Raw genomic sequence first — 20,544 nt, forward strand, 5'->3', positions numbered from 1 at the left:
AAACATTATCTAACTTACAAAGCCAGAAAGAAAAGGGACAATAAATAATGTAATAAAATGTCTGCTTCTATCCCTTGGAGAATGAAAATATGTGACAGCTTAGTGTTGTTTACTTTTTTACACAGAAAAGTCTTCTGTGCCTGATGTAACCACCAAAAGGCAATTATAAAACATTTTTTTCTGTTTGTTCGCCTTTTGTTCAACTGTACACTGCATCTAGCAGCAGCTAAATAAACATGATGGTGGAGTTCCATAACATCAACTGTGAAAGGTATTATCATACTCACCTAAGAATTCAAGTGGGAGTAGAGGAAGCGTACCTCAACATAATAAAGGGCACAAACGAGAAACCTACAGCCAACATCATACTCAATTGGCAAAAACTAAAAGCTTTCCTCCTAAGATCAGGAACAAGATAAGGGTGTCTGCTTTTACCACTTCTATTCAACATAGTATTGGAAGTTCTAGCCATAGCAATCAGACAAGAAAAAGAAATAAAAGGCATCCAAATTGGAAAGAAGGAAGTAAAACTGTCATTATTTGCAGATAACATGATAGTATACAGAGAAAATCCAACTGTAACTGAACAACAACAAAATAATATAATTAAAAAAAAAAAAAGAATTTAGTGGGTACCTTCCTCTTTAAGGAAAAAAGAATCAAAGCTGTTACCTGCTTCTTTTTAAGAACTTCTTGAACATCATGAGATTTCGACCCTGGACAAAGCTTTGAAGGGGTCTTTAAGTTTGAGGAGCTGTAAAGCATTTTTGGATGGCCTGGAGATGAAAATATCTGTGAAAGACAAATATGATAAAATTAAATCTTAGAAATGTTTCAAAGTCATTTTTTTTAAAAAAGATGTTATTTTATTTATTTTTAGAGAGAGGGGAAGCAAGGAAGAAAGAGAGGGAGAGAAACATCAATGTGTGGTTGCCTCTTGGATGCCCCCCCAACTGGGGACCTGGCCCCGCAACCCAGGCATATGCCCTGACCGGGAATTGAACCAGTAATCCTTTGGTTCGCAGGCCAGAGCTCAATCCAGAGCCACCCAGCCAGGGCCAAAGTCATTTTTTATAAAGACTGCATATATTTCTCCTTTTTTGGAGTTAAATTTTACATTTTATATTTTAAAACTACATTTATAAAACTAGTTATTTATGTTCTTTATATATAAATTAATTCACGTTCAAATACAAAAACAAATTATTTTTTAGCAATAATGTATTTCTGAATGCAATCACATATTTTATTTCTCTCTCTTTTTTAATTGTGATAAAAAGAACAAGCTGTGACATCTAGGAGCTGGTCTACCACTCACTGCTAGGTTCTCCTATTAAACATAAATAGTTTCACAGATTATCAATCTCATAAAAGGCCACTCTTGTGACTATGATGAATCATGATAATAACAGGATCACCCCATAATCATGACTGAACACAGAAAGAAACATGAATGTTATTCAAACCATAAAAATGGCTAAACATCTCTCCCTGGCTAATAGAAATGACTACAGCTTCTTTACCAATTACATTTTAGCCTCGTTCTAGTCTTCCCTCTTTCTAGCTAGACTTATTAAGATATCTGATCATAGAATTACTCCTGTTTTCTTAAATACTGCCCCAAATCACATAACACAGACTAAACCTAAAAGAAGTCCTTAAAAAAAAAAAAAAAAGATTTTATTTATTTATTTTTAGAGAGGGGGGAAGGTAGGGAGAAAGAGAGGGAGAGAAACATCAATTGGCTGCCTCTCACAGCACCTAGCCTGCAACCCATGTCCTGACCAGGAACTGAACCAGCAACCTTTCACTTTGCAGGATGATGTCCAACCCACTTAGCCACGCTGGTCAGGAATAAAGTAAGTCCTCTCTAACATTCTTTAATGGAAGTATCCTATGGTTTCATTGTTTATCTTCCCTTGAATAATCTCAAATCGTTCAACTGTAGGTGTGTACCTGGTGGTCTTTGGCTGAAGGGTACTACGTGTGAAGTGCCAAATAAGAGCCAATGTTTCTAACACCTGCAATTCTAAGAATTAAGGTACTTTGTAATCATAATCTTAATATTATACTTAGTCAAATGCTTTTTGACAGCTCACAGATCTGACTTTGCAAAGTGGCACCCATCTTTACAGTGCCAGTTTTGGTATTTAGACTCCTTTCCTCTTCTGAACAGATGACTCTCCAGTTAAACTTCCCTTATTTAAGGCACAGCAATCTCTCTGGTTCAAGTCTTTGCTAACACACCCTGCTCTGTATTTTTAAATTAACTATGAATACAAGATGTCATTGACACAGGATATGATATTAGGAAGTTAATAAAAAACTCAATCATGTAAATAATATATCCAAATACAAAACTATTCTCAATCATACAATACTTAATTATCTTGAGGAAGTGCAGATCATTCTAAGAAGCACCAGCAAACAATAGGAGTCACAAAAATGGGAGACAGAGAAACAACCCCCCATCGAAAGGAAAGGTAGAGTCCCCAGAAAGAGTGCTAAATGAAATAGAGGGGAGCCAACTATCAGGTATGGAATTGAAAGCATGGATTATGGAGAAGCTCAATGAGCTCAGCGGAAACTACAAAGAACTCCATAAGAACTACAGTGAACTCCAGAAGAACTATAAGGAACTTACTGAGAATTATACCAGCATCAAAAAGGACATGGAAGCTATCAATAAGAGCCAGGAGGAAATGAAGAATACAATCTCTGAATTGAAGAACACAGTAGAAGGAATTAAAAACAGGCTAGAGGAAGCAAAAGATCGGATCAGCGAACTGGAGGACAATGTAGACAAAAACTCACAGACAGTGCAACAAAATGAAAAAAGACTGAACAAGACTGAAGAGGCTCTAAGACAGCTGCAGAACAACATGAAACGTAATAATATCCGTCTCATAGGAATTCCAGAAGAAGAAGAAGAAGAGCAAGGGATAGAAAACCTCTTTGAAAAACTAATGACAGAAAACTTCCCTAACATGAGGAGAGAAAGAATCATGCAAGTCCAGGAAGCACAGAGGGTCCCAATGAAGATGAACCCCAACAGGCCCACTTCAAGACACATCATAATTAAAATGCCAACATTCAAAGACAAAGAGAGAATCCTAAAAGCAGCAAGAGAGAAACAACTAATAACATACAAGGGAGCTCCAATAAGGCTATCATCAGATTTCTCAGCAGAAACACTACAAGCCAGAAGGGAATGGCAAAAAATATTCCAAGCAATGAAAAACAAAGGCCTACAACCAAGAATCCTCTACCCCGCAAGGCTCTCCTTCAAAATGGAAGGTGAAATAAGGAGTTTCCAAGACAAAAGAAGGCTAAAAGAATACATCTCCACCAAACCAGCATTGCAAGAGATGCTAAAGGGTCTGCTTTAAGAAGATGAAGAAACAGAGAGAGACAGAGAGGACACGAGTACAAAGGGGGAAAATGACAATGAATAAGTACTGAAAGAAAGAAGGAACTTCTACCATTTGCAACAACATGATTGGAACTAGAGAGAATTATGCTTAGCGAAATAAGCCAGGCAACAAAAGAAAATTACCTTATGCTATCACCTGTTACAGGAAACTAATGAACAACACAAACAAATGAGCGAAATTGAACCAGAGGTATGTAAACAAGGAATAAACTAACAGCAACAAAGGGGGAGATGGGAGGGAGAGAAGGGGTAAGAAGGGGAAGGGTCTAGTCAAAGAACATGTATAAATGACCCAAGGACATGGACAACTGGGTGGAGACTGAATGTGGAAAAAGGGGGTGGGGGCAGGGTGCAGGGAAGCAAGAGGGGGAAAAAAGTGAGACAACTGTAATGGAAAAACAAACAAACAGAAAAATTTTTAGTGGGGGGAAAAAATAAAAATATAAAGAATAGAAATGCAAGTTCAGTGAATATTAGAAGGACAAGGATTTTCCTTCACACTGTATATTTTTCTCCCTAGCTGATCCCTCCAGAATTTGGCATTCTGAAGAAGTAAGTAATGACCTAACTTTCTTTGCATAAAACCAATAAGACCAGTTGTTAATAGAGGGTTTTTTTTTTTCTTTTTTAACTAAGACTTTGACTGGAATGTCATGCCTAAAGGAGACATGCTTGGGCTTTGATTGTTACCAGAAAGCCCTGAGCAACTGGGACTGACTTTCAAAGGTAATAAAAGTCCACGAGATAAAAGGCCTGGTACCTTGGATGGATGAGCGGTCCATAGCAATCTTTCCAGGGAAGGAATGAAGGTTGTTTTCCTGAAAGATGGCTAGAAGGGACCTTAAGGCACAATGGAAAACCAGGAGGACCTGGAAAAGACAGGTGTTTATAGGCAAGGCTGAATGCCAGGTATGTGGATCTGCTTCTGTGCCTTGAAGGGGAGACTGAAGGTCACCCTAAATGTTCCTTGCGTAAGTTTCAGCAAAGCAGAACTAAATATCATAAGTGATCATTTGCTGCTCTTGTTGTGTTTATGCAAATGAACAGGATAACTTAAAAAATGGACTTAATGCAGTCCCTTTAATGACAAGGAGGGTAATCTTAGGGAGAAAAATCACGATTCAAAGAAGATCACAATGCCCAGTGGTAGACTATAAAGTAGTGCAACTAACCGTCTTTAAAGTTTCTTTTCATTTAAAATCTGTTTTCATTTGAAAGTTAAACTATGTCTGTAGCATTATCAAAGATGTTTAATTTACAGGCAAGAAGAATGTCAAATGCCTTGCAACTGGATGTCTTTCCGATAAGACAGTCCTACAGATTTAGAGACTTGTATGTGGGTTATGTTACATAAATTAACATGTGTTTTCTGTTTTCAAAGGGCATAAGCCTACGATCTCATTACCTGAGTGATTGTCTGTACGTATAGGCCTCACTTAATCCTGTCTGCATTGCTGCCTCCTGAGACTCAATGGTTTGGCTGAACTAAGTGGCTGGGTTGGTGAAGAACGGGGTGGTCTGTGGGCTTCACTTTAAAACTGGTTTCTCTTTTCTATCCTAATGGCTTGGACAGAAAGAGCCCAGAGGCCTGCGAGGGGGGAAACCTAAAATATTTCCCTCAGTCCAAACTAAGTATAATGGGCAAAAGGGTTTTGGACAGGTGAGATGTACCTGGCATACCTTCCTCCAAAGAAGCCCTTCTTTTCCCTAATGTGGGACATTGAAAAATTAATACCTGTCTTTTGTCATCTAGTGGTTATGGATTGAATGATGTCCTTTAACCCTGTTGCCCCCAGAGTATAACAAGGATGCCAGCCTGTTAAACCAAGCATGCCGTTGTCTAGAGACAGCCAACCAACCTGAAGTCTGCCCGATCCTTCCCCTTGTGGGAAGGCCACCCTCCCCTCCACGCCCCCACTCTTATTAGGGATTTCTTGACCCACGGGTAGGCAGGACGACGACCATGTCCAGCTTGAAGCAGCTAGAGGAGCTCAAGACCTTCGTCCATTGTCCTTTATAAGATTGTAAAGGGTCTTAAGTCTGAGAGGGAGGGATTGTTATTTTTTATTGTTAAAATATTTAACTAATTAATTAATTATTTTTTTTTAAAAAGAAGAAGAATATATGAAAGGGTGAGGCAGGAGAGCTTGTATGTACAACCCATGGACATAGACTTGGAGAGGGGATTGTTGGGGAAGGGGGGTGCTGGGCGGAGGGGAGCAAAGGGGAAAAATTTGGAACTATTGTAACAATATAATCAATAAAATATACTTAAAAAAATACTTAATTATCTTTAAAATTAAGCTACTTTACACAGAAAGGTCTCTCAAGTAGTTAGAAACCCTGCACAGCTGATGTTCATGTTACTATTATTATTTATTAAAACAAAAATGACAGCCCTGAACAGGTAGCTCTAAACTTAAATTACATGAATTTTTTTGCTTTCTTCTATTACATGTAAGCAACTATTTACATGTATTCACTGCCCACTTCTTATACTAACAGTGGCTGACTATATGTTTTTGTTCCGTTTTGCCTTTTTAATTTAATACACCCTGATGATCACATGGTGTGTGTGTGTATTTCTCATTCCTTTGTAAAATTGCACATATGCTATCGTGTAGATGTATTACATACTAAGTAACCCATCCTCTACTGATATTTGAATTGTTTCCAGTCTTTTGCTATTGTAAAGAGTCTACAGGTCTTGAACATGTCTTTTCCAAGTTTGACTAGCATTCCTTTAGCATAGATTATTAGAAGGAAGATTACTGGCTTAGAGTAAATGCATGCATAACTCTGCCAGATACTGCCAAATTTCCTTTCACGGGGGCTGTACCATTTAGCATTTCTATTAGCATCTAAATCTCAGATCCTTGTAGGAATTATACTAGTTTATTCTGTAATTTTAAAAATGGATCTAATTCTATCTATTCTAAATGGCTATACAATTATCCCAACACCACTATCATAAAGTCTATATCTCCCCCACTGATCTGAGATACTGTGTTGGCAAATAATATATTCCTAATTGCAAGGGAGCCTATTTTTCAATCTTCTATTTTGTTCCGCTGATTTGTCTCCTCATGTGCCAGTATCAAATTTTTAGTTATAAAGACTTCATAGTATTTTTAATGTCTAATACCGCGAGCTGCCCTTATTGTTCTTTTGAAAAAGAACACACTCTGCTCTGTATTTTTAGGTTAACTATGAATACAAAATATCAGGGACATAGGATATAATATTAAGAAATTCATGAAAAACTCAATCACGCAAATAATATATCCAAATTCAAAACTATTCTCAATCATACAATACTTAATTATCTTCAAAATTAAGCTACTTTACACAGAGAAGTCTCTCAACTCTGAAGAGTTTCCCTAGCTCTTTTTGAAATAATCACCATGCTGGACACAGAACCACTGTTTACAGATATATTTCTAAAAGCAAAAGAAACTACTTAAAATATACTTCAATGTTTGATTTTTTTTTTTTTTTTTTAAGATCTTATTTACTTTCAGAGAGGGGGAGGGAGGGAGAAAGAGAGGGAGAGAAACATCCATGTATGCGAGAGATACATCGATCAGTCATCTCTCACACATCCCCAACCAGGAACATGGCCCGCAACCCAGGCATGTGCCCAGACCGGGAGTCGAACAGGAGACCTTTCGGTTTGCAGGCTGTCACTCAATCCACTGAGCCACACCAGCCAGGGCTCAATGTTTGACTTTTAATTATAACACTATCCCTTTTACTATGTTCTTAATTATGTTAAAGAGAAAAATTATTAAAAATATGAATTAATAAAGACATCTACCCTATTAATAAATGGCCAAAGTTCTCAATTCCTACCTAGCCCCAAAACAGGGGGAAAAAAAAACCTTTAACTAACCAAATTTCTGGACAAATCATGGAAATTAGGGAAGTATACCTGCCACACTTACATTAGCTGTCACTTATCAGAGAAACAAGACATTACAAATCTGGATGATAATCAATTTGTAAACTTCTTTGTGTCACTGAACAACTCTAAACACGTCTGAAGTTCACAGAAACACATACCTGGCAATCCTCTCCAGCACCAGCTGACTGATTCAACAAGTGTGCTGTGTCACTCTGGTTAGTATTTGCATGGCCAAGGCGATGTTTCACAGGAACTTTGTTAAGAACATATGCACCTGGGGTCTGTGGTTTGCTTATCAGCTGTATATACAAAATAAACACATATGTATGTGATAAAAGTTTTTTAAACACTCAGGAATGATACAAATTTAGGATAGGGATTACCCTAGAGAGACAGGTAAGAAAGAAAATGGAAAGGTGCTTTAATTACCTGTAAGATTTTATTTTTTAAGTGAAGATACTCCAATGATTGTTATTATTCATAGTTTTTTGGATGTCTGAAATATGTCATAACAAAATACATGCATATATGTGTATATACTCAGAGAAAACTTTCTAATAAATTTTTATGTTCCCTTCAATATGTAATGCTTTGACAAATACAAGGGTTTTATTTTTATTTTTTAAAGATTTTATTTATTTATTTTTAGAAAGAGGGGAAGGAAGGGAGAAAGAGAGGGAGAGGAACATCGTGCTGTTGCCTCTCATGTACCCCTAACCAGGCACCTGGCCTGCAACCCAGGCATTTGCCCTGACTGGGAATTAAATCAGTGACCCCCGGGTTTGGAGGTCCATATTCAGTCTACCGAGCCATACCAGCCAGGGCAATACAGGTTTTAATTGACAGCAGCTTACTATAAGGAATATTGTGTATGGACACCCCAAAAACATAATACAATCTGAGACTGCATTAAGATAACAGGGTTTAATGATCACAGAGGTGATGCTATTGCTCTCTTATATACCATTCAGCCAAAGTCTAGGGGAAGCATTCACTTTTGGGACCTAAAATGAAGTGGGACCTAGACAAAAGAAAAGCAGAGACAGGTGCAAATAAGCAGGATGATGAATGAAGTTAAGACTATGTGAGGAATACTTAAAAAAAAAAAAACCAGAATGCATTTAATCCAAACACGAGAACACCTAGGAAGAAATAATCATCATTAATGTCTAACTGGCTTTAATGTACAGTGGTTTGTTCTTTCTTTTCTTCATCTGTTCATTCAAATGTATTTTGAGCATTATGTGCCAGGCCTTGTTTTAGGCACCAGGGATAGAATGAATTCAACGGACAAAATCCCATTTCTTGCAGCTTCCATTTCAGTTTTAAAATGACAGAATTTTTCTACACAGAAAAAAGGTGGAACAAAAGGATGGGTACAAGGGTGACTGATTATAATCCAAGAACTATTTAAGTTCTAGGTTCAGAATTATTCAGTGGTGGACGATTATTATACTTTAATACTGAGAAAAATCACTAATGGCATTTCTTAAACATGAAGATTTATGGGCATTATATCTAGAGACTGACTACAGGTTTGGAAAGATAAGGCCCCGGAATGTGTACTCTGGGTAAGTGATTCTCAGATTTTAGGGTACAAAAGAATCACCTGGAGAAACTTAAAATACAGATTCATGGGCCTACCCACAGGGATTCTGATTCAATATGCTGGGGTGAGGCCCAAGAATTGCTCCCAGGAGATTAGATGCTGCTGGTCTGCAGATCAAACTGAAGGGCTCTGATGTAGAAGACTATAGGATCACAAACTGAGAAACACTGATCTAGAGGGTGGAACTAGGGGACCTCTAATTCCTTATGAACAGTAGATTACCTTCTGGATACCTCCATGTACCGTTGGGGGAACAGACTGCTGATGAAGGTGCTGTGGCAGGTGATGGTGCTGCTGTGACAGGTGACTAAGCGTTTGCTGCTGTTGCAGGAGCAGCTGTGCTGGGGACTGGAGTGCTGGTTGCTCATTATTCTCTCTATACCACAGGACTCGAATGAAGCGGTTGTTTAGAACTGCTTCAGTGCTGGAAATGGCTTTCCTGGCCTCCTCATTGGTAAGATATTGGATAAGAGCTGCTTCTGGATCTCCTTTAAAAGCAACCTGTAAGACAAAAAACAAAAGCAACAAAAACAAAACAAAAACACAGATATTAACAAATAGTTAAATGTAAATAAGCTGATTAAGAACTCAGAAGTAGAAAACAGCCTGTCAAATCCGTTGTGAATCCTTTGTAAATAAAGTTCTCTATCCCCTAAAAGATATGCCTATTTCAAAATTATATATGGAAGAATGTTAGATCCTTCCATGATATCTTACATTCAAATTACTGTAACTCTAGAGAGAGAAAATATTTTATAATAACGAACAAAGAAAACACCCCACATAAACCCAGAAGAGAAAAGGTGAGTATCTGTATAATCCCAGGGTTTGAAAGCCCTTGTAAGCATACCTATAAAGGTAGGATCTGTAAAGACAAATAGCAGATTTGGAAACATAAAATTTTTAAACCTGTCAATCCAAGCATGCCATAAACAAAATGAATGACAAATGGAGAAAGTATTTTTAATATATATGACAAGCAAAGACTTGAAAAAGCATTATTATAAATGTCTTCATAAAAAATAGGCAAAGAAAACAGATAGGTAAATCCAAAAGAACTGTAAATGGTATACATAAATTAGCCTACATAGTAATAAAAAAAGCAAATTAAACAATTTTTCACTTAATAAACTCACTTTAAAAATTTAATGAATACATATTACAGTGTTGATGAGTTTTTAGACATTGCATTTGGGAGTATCAATTGGCACAACCCTTTTGAAGAACAATTTGGTAGTTCAAATAAAAGGTCTTAAAATTCCCTTTAATTCAGCAATGCAGCATAAAAAATAACAAAAGATTTATCCATGAGGAGACTCACCAGAGCATTGTTTTTATATAAAATAATAGAAACAACATAAATTCTCGACAACAGGGAGTTCAGTAAGTTATAGCCTATTGCTATGGACTGAATAATGGCCCCCTCCAAAATTCATATGTTGAAGCCCTTACCCTAAATGTGACTTTGAAAATAAACTTTTAGGATAGGCTTTTAAGAGATAATTGAGGTTAAATGAGGTCATAAAGGTGGGGCTCTAATCAGATAGGATTGGTGACCTTATAGGAAGAGATATCTTCCCTCTGTCATGTGAAGACACAGCAAGAAGGTAGCCATCTACAAGCCGCAGAGAGAGTCCTCACCAGAAGCCATTCTGTCCAGCACCTTATTCTTATATTTTCCCAGAATAAATTTTTGTTGTCACCTAGTTTATGGGACTTGTTATGGCAACCAAAGCAGACAAATACACCCATCTACATTAAGCCACCTAATTTTTCTAAATACCATAAAAGAACAATGACCTAGGAAAAATTTAAGAGAAAAAAGGTATTAGAGACTTCTGGTATGATCATATCTTTTGTATTTTCTTAAGTGTGTGAAGCATTTTTAAAAAGAGGTGTATGTCTGTATATGTGTATGTATGCTTCCATATAAATAAATACAGTATGTCTTTTCATCAAAAGATTAATAACTGTTACAGCTAAAGGGTGAGATTTGGGTGATTTGCTTACTTTTATTTAATGTATTCCCAATTATCTGCAATATTAAACATGCCCTATTTCTGCACTCAAGGGGAAAACTTGCTTAAAAATCTCTCATAAGGAACAGTTTGGCTCAACTCTTCATCATATCAAGTCCCCCAATGCTACCTTCTTAAACTCAGTTATATTTGGTTTGATGGCAACACTAAACATCAGAGGTAACTGACTGAAATTCCAACTTAAATAGGCTTCCAAGTACCTTCAATTACAGCATAACACCCAACCACACATTCGTAATTTCAAATATTTAATAAGTAGACAGCAAAATACAAAAGCTACAATTTGATGTTAGAAAATATGTTGCGCTGCCTGAAATTCTCAAGGTTAGGATGATCCTTAACCAATAACTGCTTCACCACAATATAAAAGTCAGTCAGTAGACAAAATTACAATCTTAGAAATTACCAAGAATCTCACCTACCTAGTTAGAATATTAAAGCAGGCAATAAAGTCATTTGTCCAGAGATAGAACTATAAAAATACAGTAACTAGCCTGATGTCTTTTAGGAGGAGGTTGCAGAAAAGAACCAAACCAATTCAAAGGAACAAATTCAGCTTAACAAACCCATCATTAACTTAGACATACAGATATGTAGCGTTAGCAGAGATAATCAGACTAATAACTGGCTCATTTAAGCACAGTAAGCTGGTAGGAATATTTTCGAAAATGCTAAAATACATGGATTCCGTAACCAACATAGCTACTTTTACCTGGATGTTCACAATAGTTCCAAATTTGCTGAAGTGTTCATTGAGCTTGGTAATGTTGTTCAATTCCTGAGGGATTTTCTTGACTTCTAATTTGGTATTCGTATACTGATTCTTTCTCAAGAATCCTGGTTTACTCTGACTGTTATTCCCTTGCCTGAAAGAAAAAGTAATAGATCTTGGTTAATTCTCTCACCTTATGCTTAGCCAACAGATGATATGTCAGAAAAGAATGTAAGCACTCAACATTCTTCAGAAAGTAGTAAAAGTTTTTCACATCCTTATTAAATGGAAATCACAAGAAGAGATCCAACTAAGATTAAAAATCATGCTAACAAGATCAACCAGAATAATGAAGGTATCTAACATTAAAGCAAGAATAGTATAACATTTTTTATGGTGCATTTTTCAACTTCTGCAAAAGTAAAGAATTTTTCTTTTTTATTCATTTCCAGAGTCTCAATTCTTAATACTGGGTTAAGCCTAGAAATAAGTAAATACAAATTACTAATGGCTATAATGTTATAAATATTCTGGTAGCTTTTCAATTTTTAACACATTCTAAGGATATCTCTGGGAACCTCAACTTTGAGACACATAGTTTGATAATCATTGATTAATGACAATTCTTAATTATACACATTTACTAATACAAACCAAAATAACAGAAACACCAATTAAATGTTACGAATTAGGAAATTATCTTACTTTCCCAGCCAAGGTTTCTTTGTGAGTGGCCCTTCCAAACCGCCCACAGCTCTTTTTCGGCTATCTGGTTCGAGAACTACTCTGGTTATGTTGCTATTAATTGAGACAGGAACTGGAGGTTCAGTCTGTATGACAATGTTAGCAGCTGTTGAAAAGAAAAATTAACATTACTGACAATGCATTGCATTTGGGGAATTTCAGATGATTAACATATTTAGCCCAAAAGCTAAAAATCACAGTAAATAACATCCAACTACTACTGTTTCCTTTTCAGGAAAACTTATCAATTGTCTCCTTTCCTTCTTTTTAAAAAAACACAATACCTGAGTTTTAAAAAGACCACCTTAATATTAACAAATAATTCATGCAAGAATCACCAATGAATGCAAAAAACAAAATCAGTGAAAGGCTGTTGGAGAACAAGATATTTATGTGGTGCCTAAGTATCACTCCATGAATTATTTACTTTACAATGGAGATTGAACAATTATCACCTTAGGCAAACAAACACAGTAATATTTGTCTCCTGGTGTAATTAAACAAGAAGTTCATTCACCCGAATAAGATATTACTATGGAATTATAATTTTGTGTATGACAATAATATTGTACTTATATAAGACTATGTCTTATTTCTAGATGTAAACAGAAGTGACACAATCGATAATTTCAAGTGGTTCAAAAAAAAAAAAAATGGTGACAGGATGAAGAAGGTAAATGGGGCCAAATATACGATGATGGAAGGAGACTGGACTTTGCACAGTGCAAAATACAGATGACATATTATAGAAACGTACACTTAAAACTTATATATTAACCAATGTCACCCAATAAATTTAAATTTTTAAAAAGAAAAAAGTGTGAGGGGAGGGCAGGGGCAGGGGGAGTTGTCAGTGTGTGGGCACATAAGCAAGCATTCACAACCAAAGGTGACAAAATGTTATCAATTGGTCAATCTGAGTGAAGGCATTTAGGTGTTCGTTGCACTTCTTTGATTTTCTATAGGTTTAAAAAATTTTTAACTTAAAAATTGACAGGGAAAGTCCAAAGCCAATAAAAACTGGCACATTTCTGCCCTGGCTGGTATGGCTCAGTAGACTGAGCACTGGCCTGCAAACCAAGGGGTTGCTGGTTCAATTCCCAGTCAGGGCACACGCCTGGGGTGCAGGCCAGGTCTGCAGTTAGGGGCAAGCAAGAGGCAACCACACATTGATGTTTCTCTCCTTCTCTTTCTCCCTCTTTTTCCTTCTAAAAATAAATAAATAAAATCTTTTTAAAAATATCTGGCACATTTCATTCACAACAGTTTTAACTAAAATACTATAAGAAACTGACCTTACAATGGATTATTTCTGGGTGAGAAGAGGGTGATGAACAAAAAAGTAAATTAACACATAACTATGCCTGTTATACTCTGAGTATGCTCCCTAACTTCAGTAACTCCATCAAAAGTAAAATCAGCAGCAAAGAATAACACACATAGGGCTGAATACTGGGGTAAGAATGGGGGTTGCTGATGGTATTTTCTACTTCATCTGTGTGACAGGAAAATTATAATGCAGATTTATTCATTTAACATGTATTTCTTAAACACTTGCGATAGCTCAACAATTGCATTACATCTCAGGTATAAATTAGTGAATAAAATAAATATGATCCCTGCCCTTCTAGGGCTTGTGTTTTCAGAGGATAATGGATAAGAGAGCAACTGTAAGAAAAAAAAAGAGAGAGAGAGCAATTGTGATACTATAAAGCATTCTACAATGTAAGGTGCCATTATGTCTTCCCTAAAATAGTTATCACACCTGACACTGGCTAATGCTCTTCTTGACTGAAGTGCTTTATAAAAAAGAAAAGGGACATAGCTAGAGGTTGACTTGCCTAAGATGACAAAGAAAGCCTGTTGTATAAAAATGGTATTAACTTCTACCCTGAGAAAGATTAATGGATTGCTGTATATAAATATACAGAAAGATCAGGCTAGTGACAAAGAGAAGACTTGAAAGTCTGAGAATATGATCTTCTCACTAATTTCAAAGATTTGGTACAAATATATAATTTATAGTATAGAAGGTAAGAGCATATTCTTTGGGATTAGACCTGGGTTCAACTTTAAGTTTTTCCATTAATAGCTGTGTGACCTGGGGTAAGTTCTTTAACCTCTCTAAGCCTGAGTGTCTTTATCTGTAAAAAGAGAATAAAAATAGTACCTGTTTTAAGGATTTGTTGGTAAGGACTATAAAATATAATAATACATATAAAACCATTTGGTTTAGTAGACACCAAATGGTTTTATATGTACAATATAAATAAGACCTGCAGTGGTATTATTAGGGTCAGGAAAGAAAAGTTAATAAAATCAGGATAGGAAGGAATAGGAAAATGCTCACTTCATAATTAAAGCAGAAAAATACTGTTAGGTTTGCCTATGGCAAGTCATTCAAATTGAAATTAAATGTTGAAAATCTAACTATAACAACAAAAAATTTAAATCTCATCAACTTCTTCACCTAAACTTTTTTGAGAGAAGGAAAAAGGAAGGTGTCAACCCATATTGAAGATAAATGCTTGAATTTAATCTTTTAAGGTCTGTGACTACGCTTTCTAAAGGTCCTAACATATGGTTACAATTATGAACACTAAAAATGGCCAAATACTTTTACCATAAGATTTTAGGTTCTTAATTGTTACTAGTGCAAAGTATTGTTCTTGATACACAAAGTAGGCTCTTAAATGATAAGTTAGTTCTCTGAGGAGAATAAACCATGTCATTTCATCTTTCTATGCTTAATATCTAGCACAGTGCTCAGTGCATAGCTAAACAGCCTAAAGTCCTACAAAAAAGCAATTAAATACCACTAGTATTATTTTTACTTAAAAACACTTTTTGATTATAGCTTTAAAATAAAGTTTGGAGCCCTGGATGGTGTGGCTCAGTGGACTGAGCACCAGCCTGCAAACCAAAACGTCACTGGTTTGATTCCCTGCAAGGGCACATGCCCGGGTTGTGACCGGATCCCCAGTTGGGGGTGTGCAAGAGGCAACCACGCTCTGACATTCCTCTATCTTTTCCCTCCCTTCCCTCTCTCTGAAAGAAAATAAATAAAATCTTAAAAAAAAAAATCTTTGGAGATAAAGTTATTCAAAAACATTTATTTGAGATGATTATATAGCACCCTTCAGAGATAGTGTATAAGTACTTTTAGACCTCAGTGAGGTCAAAAATGTTATATTCAACTCTTGTATAACACTAAGCATCAGAAAAAGGTTCAAGGTGCTCTCACCTCTTGGATTTGCATCCATATCGCCAGATGTTAGGCCAATCAGGTTTGGACGCTGTGTCTGTGTTCTTGAAAAGAACTGTCTGTACTGAGATCTACCAGAACTGGTAATACTAGGAGCTTCTGGATTATAACCATCTGGTTCATATGTATCTGAGATAAAATAAAACAGCAAAGCACATAACAAATCAGAGAGTATTTAAATAATTTCTCATTACTATAAAATAACCGGAAAAAAATAAATTTTCTTCAATAAATATAATTTTATCACTCCACATATATTTGTGAACTATACAGTATACAATAGATACACCTAATGGAAATGAAAGAAATCGAAGTGTTCCATCACAAAACATAGACACACAAATCCACTCTTAATTGATATATTTCCAGATTCATTTAGCTAGTCATTTTTATCCTATATATTACCTTATTTCAACTTCAATAAACATTTTTAAGAGAAATTTTCACATACATGAAACACCTTATATAAAAGACTTTAGTTTCCTCTTTTATTATGTCTCACCAAGTTCTCATTACTCTTTTAACTAGGAGGAAAATATATCTATTAATTAGATTAGCTGCACTTTAAACTGGGGAGATAATAGCTGGTTTCACACTTAATATTTCAAATGCTTTATTTCAAAAAGTGAAATAAATTTTATATTTATCAATGTAATCATTATCTTACTACCATCCATTTAACTTACTACAATCCATCCCATTAATGTCACTTTTATCACATCCCTTTTATCTCTATAACTAAAAATTTAATTTTTAAAATTCCAATACTAAGTGTTTTGTTAGTGTTAATAAAACTTTTGAATGTGTTGATCTCCAAATGGAATATATCCTCTTCATCCTACATAAAATGAAAGGGTTAAGATGAGTGAAGAAACTGATTTTTGCAAATGTAATTTAGAACTCGTTGTATCTCTATTTTTTTCCCTTAATGGAAAAATTCTTTATGTCGCTTATTTAAATTTCAGCTACAAGATCTTTAGTACTGACCAATCAGTTATATGATACAGGATGTAAGACCATCAAATTATAATAAAGTTTTCAGTTACTATTTGGTTCTCTTGATAAAAAAAAATCTGTTAAGGTTGCAGAAAGTTTTAAAGAAGTTACATAATCAAATGACTTTGCCTTTATAATTCCTGGGACTCCAAAGAACCCAAGAAACTTAAAAGTCCTTTAGTTAATTAAAATAAACTGAAATCTAAAGGCAAAGTGAGAAATATTAAAAACTTCATGACACACCCACAAAGCCCTGCATAGATCTTCAAAATGTACATGTCAACAGGAGAAATGAGTGTTCAAACAAATCACTGTCTTATACATGCAGTCCCTACAACAAGGGGCAGGGGGGAAAAAAACCACGTTTATCCACAATTTGCAAGAAACCAACCAGATGTTTTGTTTTGTTAAAAAAAATTAACCTAGTTTTTCTTGTAATATGTAATTAATTAGAAAACATACAAGTAGATGCTCTCTTCCCATCAGATTAGAAATTGGTTTAAGGAACAAGCATGACTTTTGTTACCGAGGCACTGGAAGCAAATACAGAAGACACCAGAGATGACAGACACACAGGAGGCCTAATCATCTAACAGCCACCAGGGACAAATCAAAGAACAGGGAAAAAAACCACCTCAGAGCTTTAATGGGAATTAGTGATCACAGATCAGGATGCCAGGTCCTCTCTTAGGCTGGTCAGCTTATGGTGCAAAAGGTGGATGGCCATCTGTAGCAAAGCTTACCTGGGACCAGAGGGGTGGGGCTGGAGACTGAGGTATGGTACCCAATGGAGGATCCCATGAGGTTTCGAGGTGGCACCAAACGAGCTGCCAACAGAGGAGGTGGTGTCCCCAACTGAAGTCGCTCAGATGCAGCAGCACCATGTTCACGAGAGTACATGGGCTGTCCTACAGAGGAAAGAATAGGAGGGTAGCTGGGATTGAGAGTCACAAGCTTCTCTTAGGTAGTGATGTACTTCCCGAGACTCAAGCCAAGAACAGAGAAAGTACACCAACAGGAACAGTATTCAAGAAAGAGATTATTGAGGTTTCTTTCTAACTCAAGAAACAGATAGGCAAGCTGGTTAGGATGCACTGAGGTGTAAAGAAAGAGTATGAATTAGGGAGTATGACTGCATAATTTTCATCTTTTATAAGCTTAAGTGGAATAACTATATGCTAATTTTACCCAAAACTGAACAATCAACCATATCAAGTTTTGTCTCCAGTGAGGCATGTGGTTATAAAGGCTGTCACACTCATTAAAATAAAACAAACAAACCACTCCTCCTCAAACTTACATAAGTTCAGGTTGGCACAAAACATACTCCCATATCTGGGAGCAGTAAAAAAAACAAAAAAAAAAACAAAAAAAAAGAACTTAAAAAAAAAATGAAATAAACACCACCACAAACATAATGTCAGATAATAAGAAATGTTCAAAAGAAAAAAGATAGTAGAGATCTGTTATCACGTCAGCAGGTGGATAACAAATATAAAGAAAAAAGGACAAACCCCCAGATAAAACAGACAAGCCACTGTACATGTAAAATTATCTCAGATATTAAGAACCACTTTATGAAAGAAAGCACACTTAGAGTTTATAATATTGTTGCAAGAACGTCAAACACAACGAAGTCAAACTGTGTGGAACAAGATTTAAAAAGACAAGGTATGAAGAAAACCTCCCTTTGGCTGGTCACTTAACAGTATCTTTTTCACTGACTACTCCATATGAGACCTATTTATAAGATTTACTCAGTATTTTATATATCAAGTTAGACATTCACTATGTGATACAAGACAAAATAAAGTTAATTTAGAATCTTTTAAAACACCTGATGAAATTACCTTAAAACTTGTAAAATGCAAAAAGATTTTTAATAGATTTTAATAGGATAGTCCACAAAGCAACCACCTGATTTCATAGTAAATGTAGAGGGAAAAGGATATGCTAAACTTTTATAACCTTCTCTTCCTCTACATAGAATAAAGGAGAAGGTGACAGATATACAGTAGAGCAGAACATATACTGTGTGTTCAGCACCAATACTTCCAAAATTTACATTAGAAATGGATCAATCATTACATTGCAAAAACAATTTAACATATCCTCCCTCAATGGTCTAAAAACGGCTGTGAGGATGACCTACGGCAGAGAATTCCTTGCAGAATGAAATAGTGAGCTAAAGAGAAAAAACGAGAAGTACCATCTCAGTCCATCTGACTAAATTATGACACAGCACTCAATGTAACAAGTATATTTAATTAATTATCTCAAAGTAAACTGGAAACTAAAAGGCTAGTTTGCATAATGTCTTTTTTTTTAAATAAATGACAAAGAACATGCATCCAACACTTCAGAAAGATGCCTGTTTATTCAGATGAAGCCTGATTTTCTTCAACACCTATTGAAGGCTCTAAATATGATTTCAAAAATAAACAGTTCCTTTGATAAAAGACTGATTCTAGGTCTTGGCAGGCAAGTTATTACATGAGCTGGTGGTGCACCTTGGTACACCCTATCCTTCCAGAAGCAAGATGGCTACCAAACACCAGCATGTCAAAAACAAAACAACCTACAGGAGCCAACATAAAGACGACCCCAGTGGTCAGAGATGAAAATTGGACATTGAAAAGGGTTCTAAGGGAGTGAAATAAATCAAATGTTAAAAACGCATGAGTTCATTACGATACTTAAAAAAAAAAAAAATACAGTGGTCCCCTTTGGAAGATACTAGGAAGACAACTCATTATTCTGAAATTGATAAGTAAAAGGAAACGAGCATTTATCCTGTGTTTCCTGTAAAAATTGCATTTCAGGTTAACCGAACAGTTAACACTGTCAACTTTTACTTTGTAGAATGCTAGCCAATAAATGGAGAAGAAACTATACAATTATAGTATCACACTTTTATAACTGCTAATAAAACAACAGATCTAGGCAGTAAGCACAATGGCTGCCAAAACCATGAGCAACCTTTAAAATGGATGGTTCGTGAGGAAAACACCTGTACACACTGCTGAATATTTATAATAGAAAGAAAGCAACTGGGTTATTATATACATAATAATGTACTGCAGTAGGAAGTACATAACCCCGTATCAATAAAATATCCATGGCAAAAAAAGAAAAAGCCAAATGTGAGCCTATTAAGTCTCTAGGTCTAACCAATTTTCAGGAAATACAGAGGATAAAGGAATGCTTTAAACAATACCCAGGAGATGCAATGTCCCAAGACCAGAATGTAAAAACAGAAGTCCTCAGGACAAATGATCTGTTTCTTTAACAAATAAATACCAAGGGGAAAAAAAGAACAGTAGGGGAAATTGTTATAGATTTAAAGACTTAAGAAACATATCAACTAAATATAATGTGCAGCCTTGTTTGGATCCAGCTTCCAATGCACCAGCTGTAACAGGACATTTATGATACAAGTGGGAAGCACGAACACCGACTACATATTTGACAAAAGGTAAGTGTTACAAACTTTTTGGGGAGTGTGATGAAGTACTGTGATTGCGTTTGTTTAATCCTTATCTTTTAGAAACACAACTAAGTTTTTACAGATAAAATGTTATGTTTGGAGCTTGCTCCAAAATAATCAAGTCAGAGGTGATTTACAGATGAGGCAAGATTAACCACATGTTAATAGTACTGAAGCTGGTAAACAAGTGCATAAAGATTACTATGCAGTATTCGCTTTCCTGTGTATATTTGAAATTTTTGATTAAAATTTTTAAAAAATCGAATACTTTATAATATGAAGAGGAACCATTCACGATGTATATGCAGTCAATTCAGTTTTAATCAGTGCACAGTGTGACTGGATAATTCCAAAC

At 35.7% G+C, this 20,544-nt stretch overlaps 1 protein-coding gene across 1 annotated transcript in view; it reads right to left on the minus strand.

Moving 5' to 3' along the window:
• Nucleotides 1-20,544, minus strand: part of RBM27 (RNA binding motif protein 27) — a 70,542-nt gene that overhangs the window by 15,923 nt on the left and 34,075 nt on the right. The window contains exons 9-15 of the mRNA XM_090288072.1: nucleotides 17,446-17,610; nucleotides 15,686-15,835; nucleotides 12,403-12,547; nucleotides 11,698-11,851; nucleotides 9,169-9,447; nucleotides 7,496-7,636; nucleotides 673-792 (exon numbers count right to left, since the gene is read on the minus strand). Of these exons, the coding sequence (XP_090144198.1) occupies nucleotides 673-792; nucleotides 7,496-7,636; nucleotides 9,169-9,447; nucleotides 11,698-11,851; nucleotides 12,403-12,547; nucleotides 15,686-15,835; nucleotides 17,446-17,610 (1,154 nt within the window). The remainder of the gene's footprint in view (nucleotides 1-672; nucleotides 793-7,495; nucleotides 7,637-9,168; nucleotides 9,448-11,697; nucleotides 11,852-12,402; nucleotides 12,548-15,685; nucleotides 15,836-17,445; nucleotides 17,611-20,544) is intronic.

This window comes from Furipterus horrens, unplaced genomic scaffold (genome assembly GCF_987537825.1).
Source record: "Furipterus horrens unplaced genomic scaffold, mFurHor1.1.pri manual_scaffold_10, whole genome shotgun sequence".
NCBI classification, from domain to species: domain Eukaryota; kingdom Metazoa; phylum Chordata; class Mammalia; order Chiroptera; family Furipteridae; genus Furipterus; species Furipterus horrens.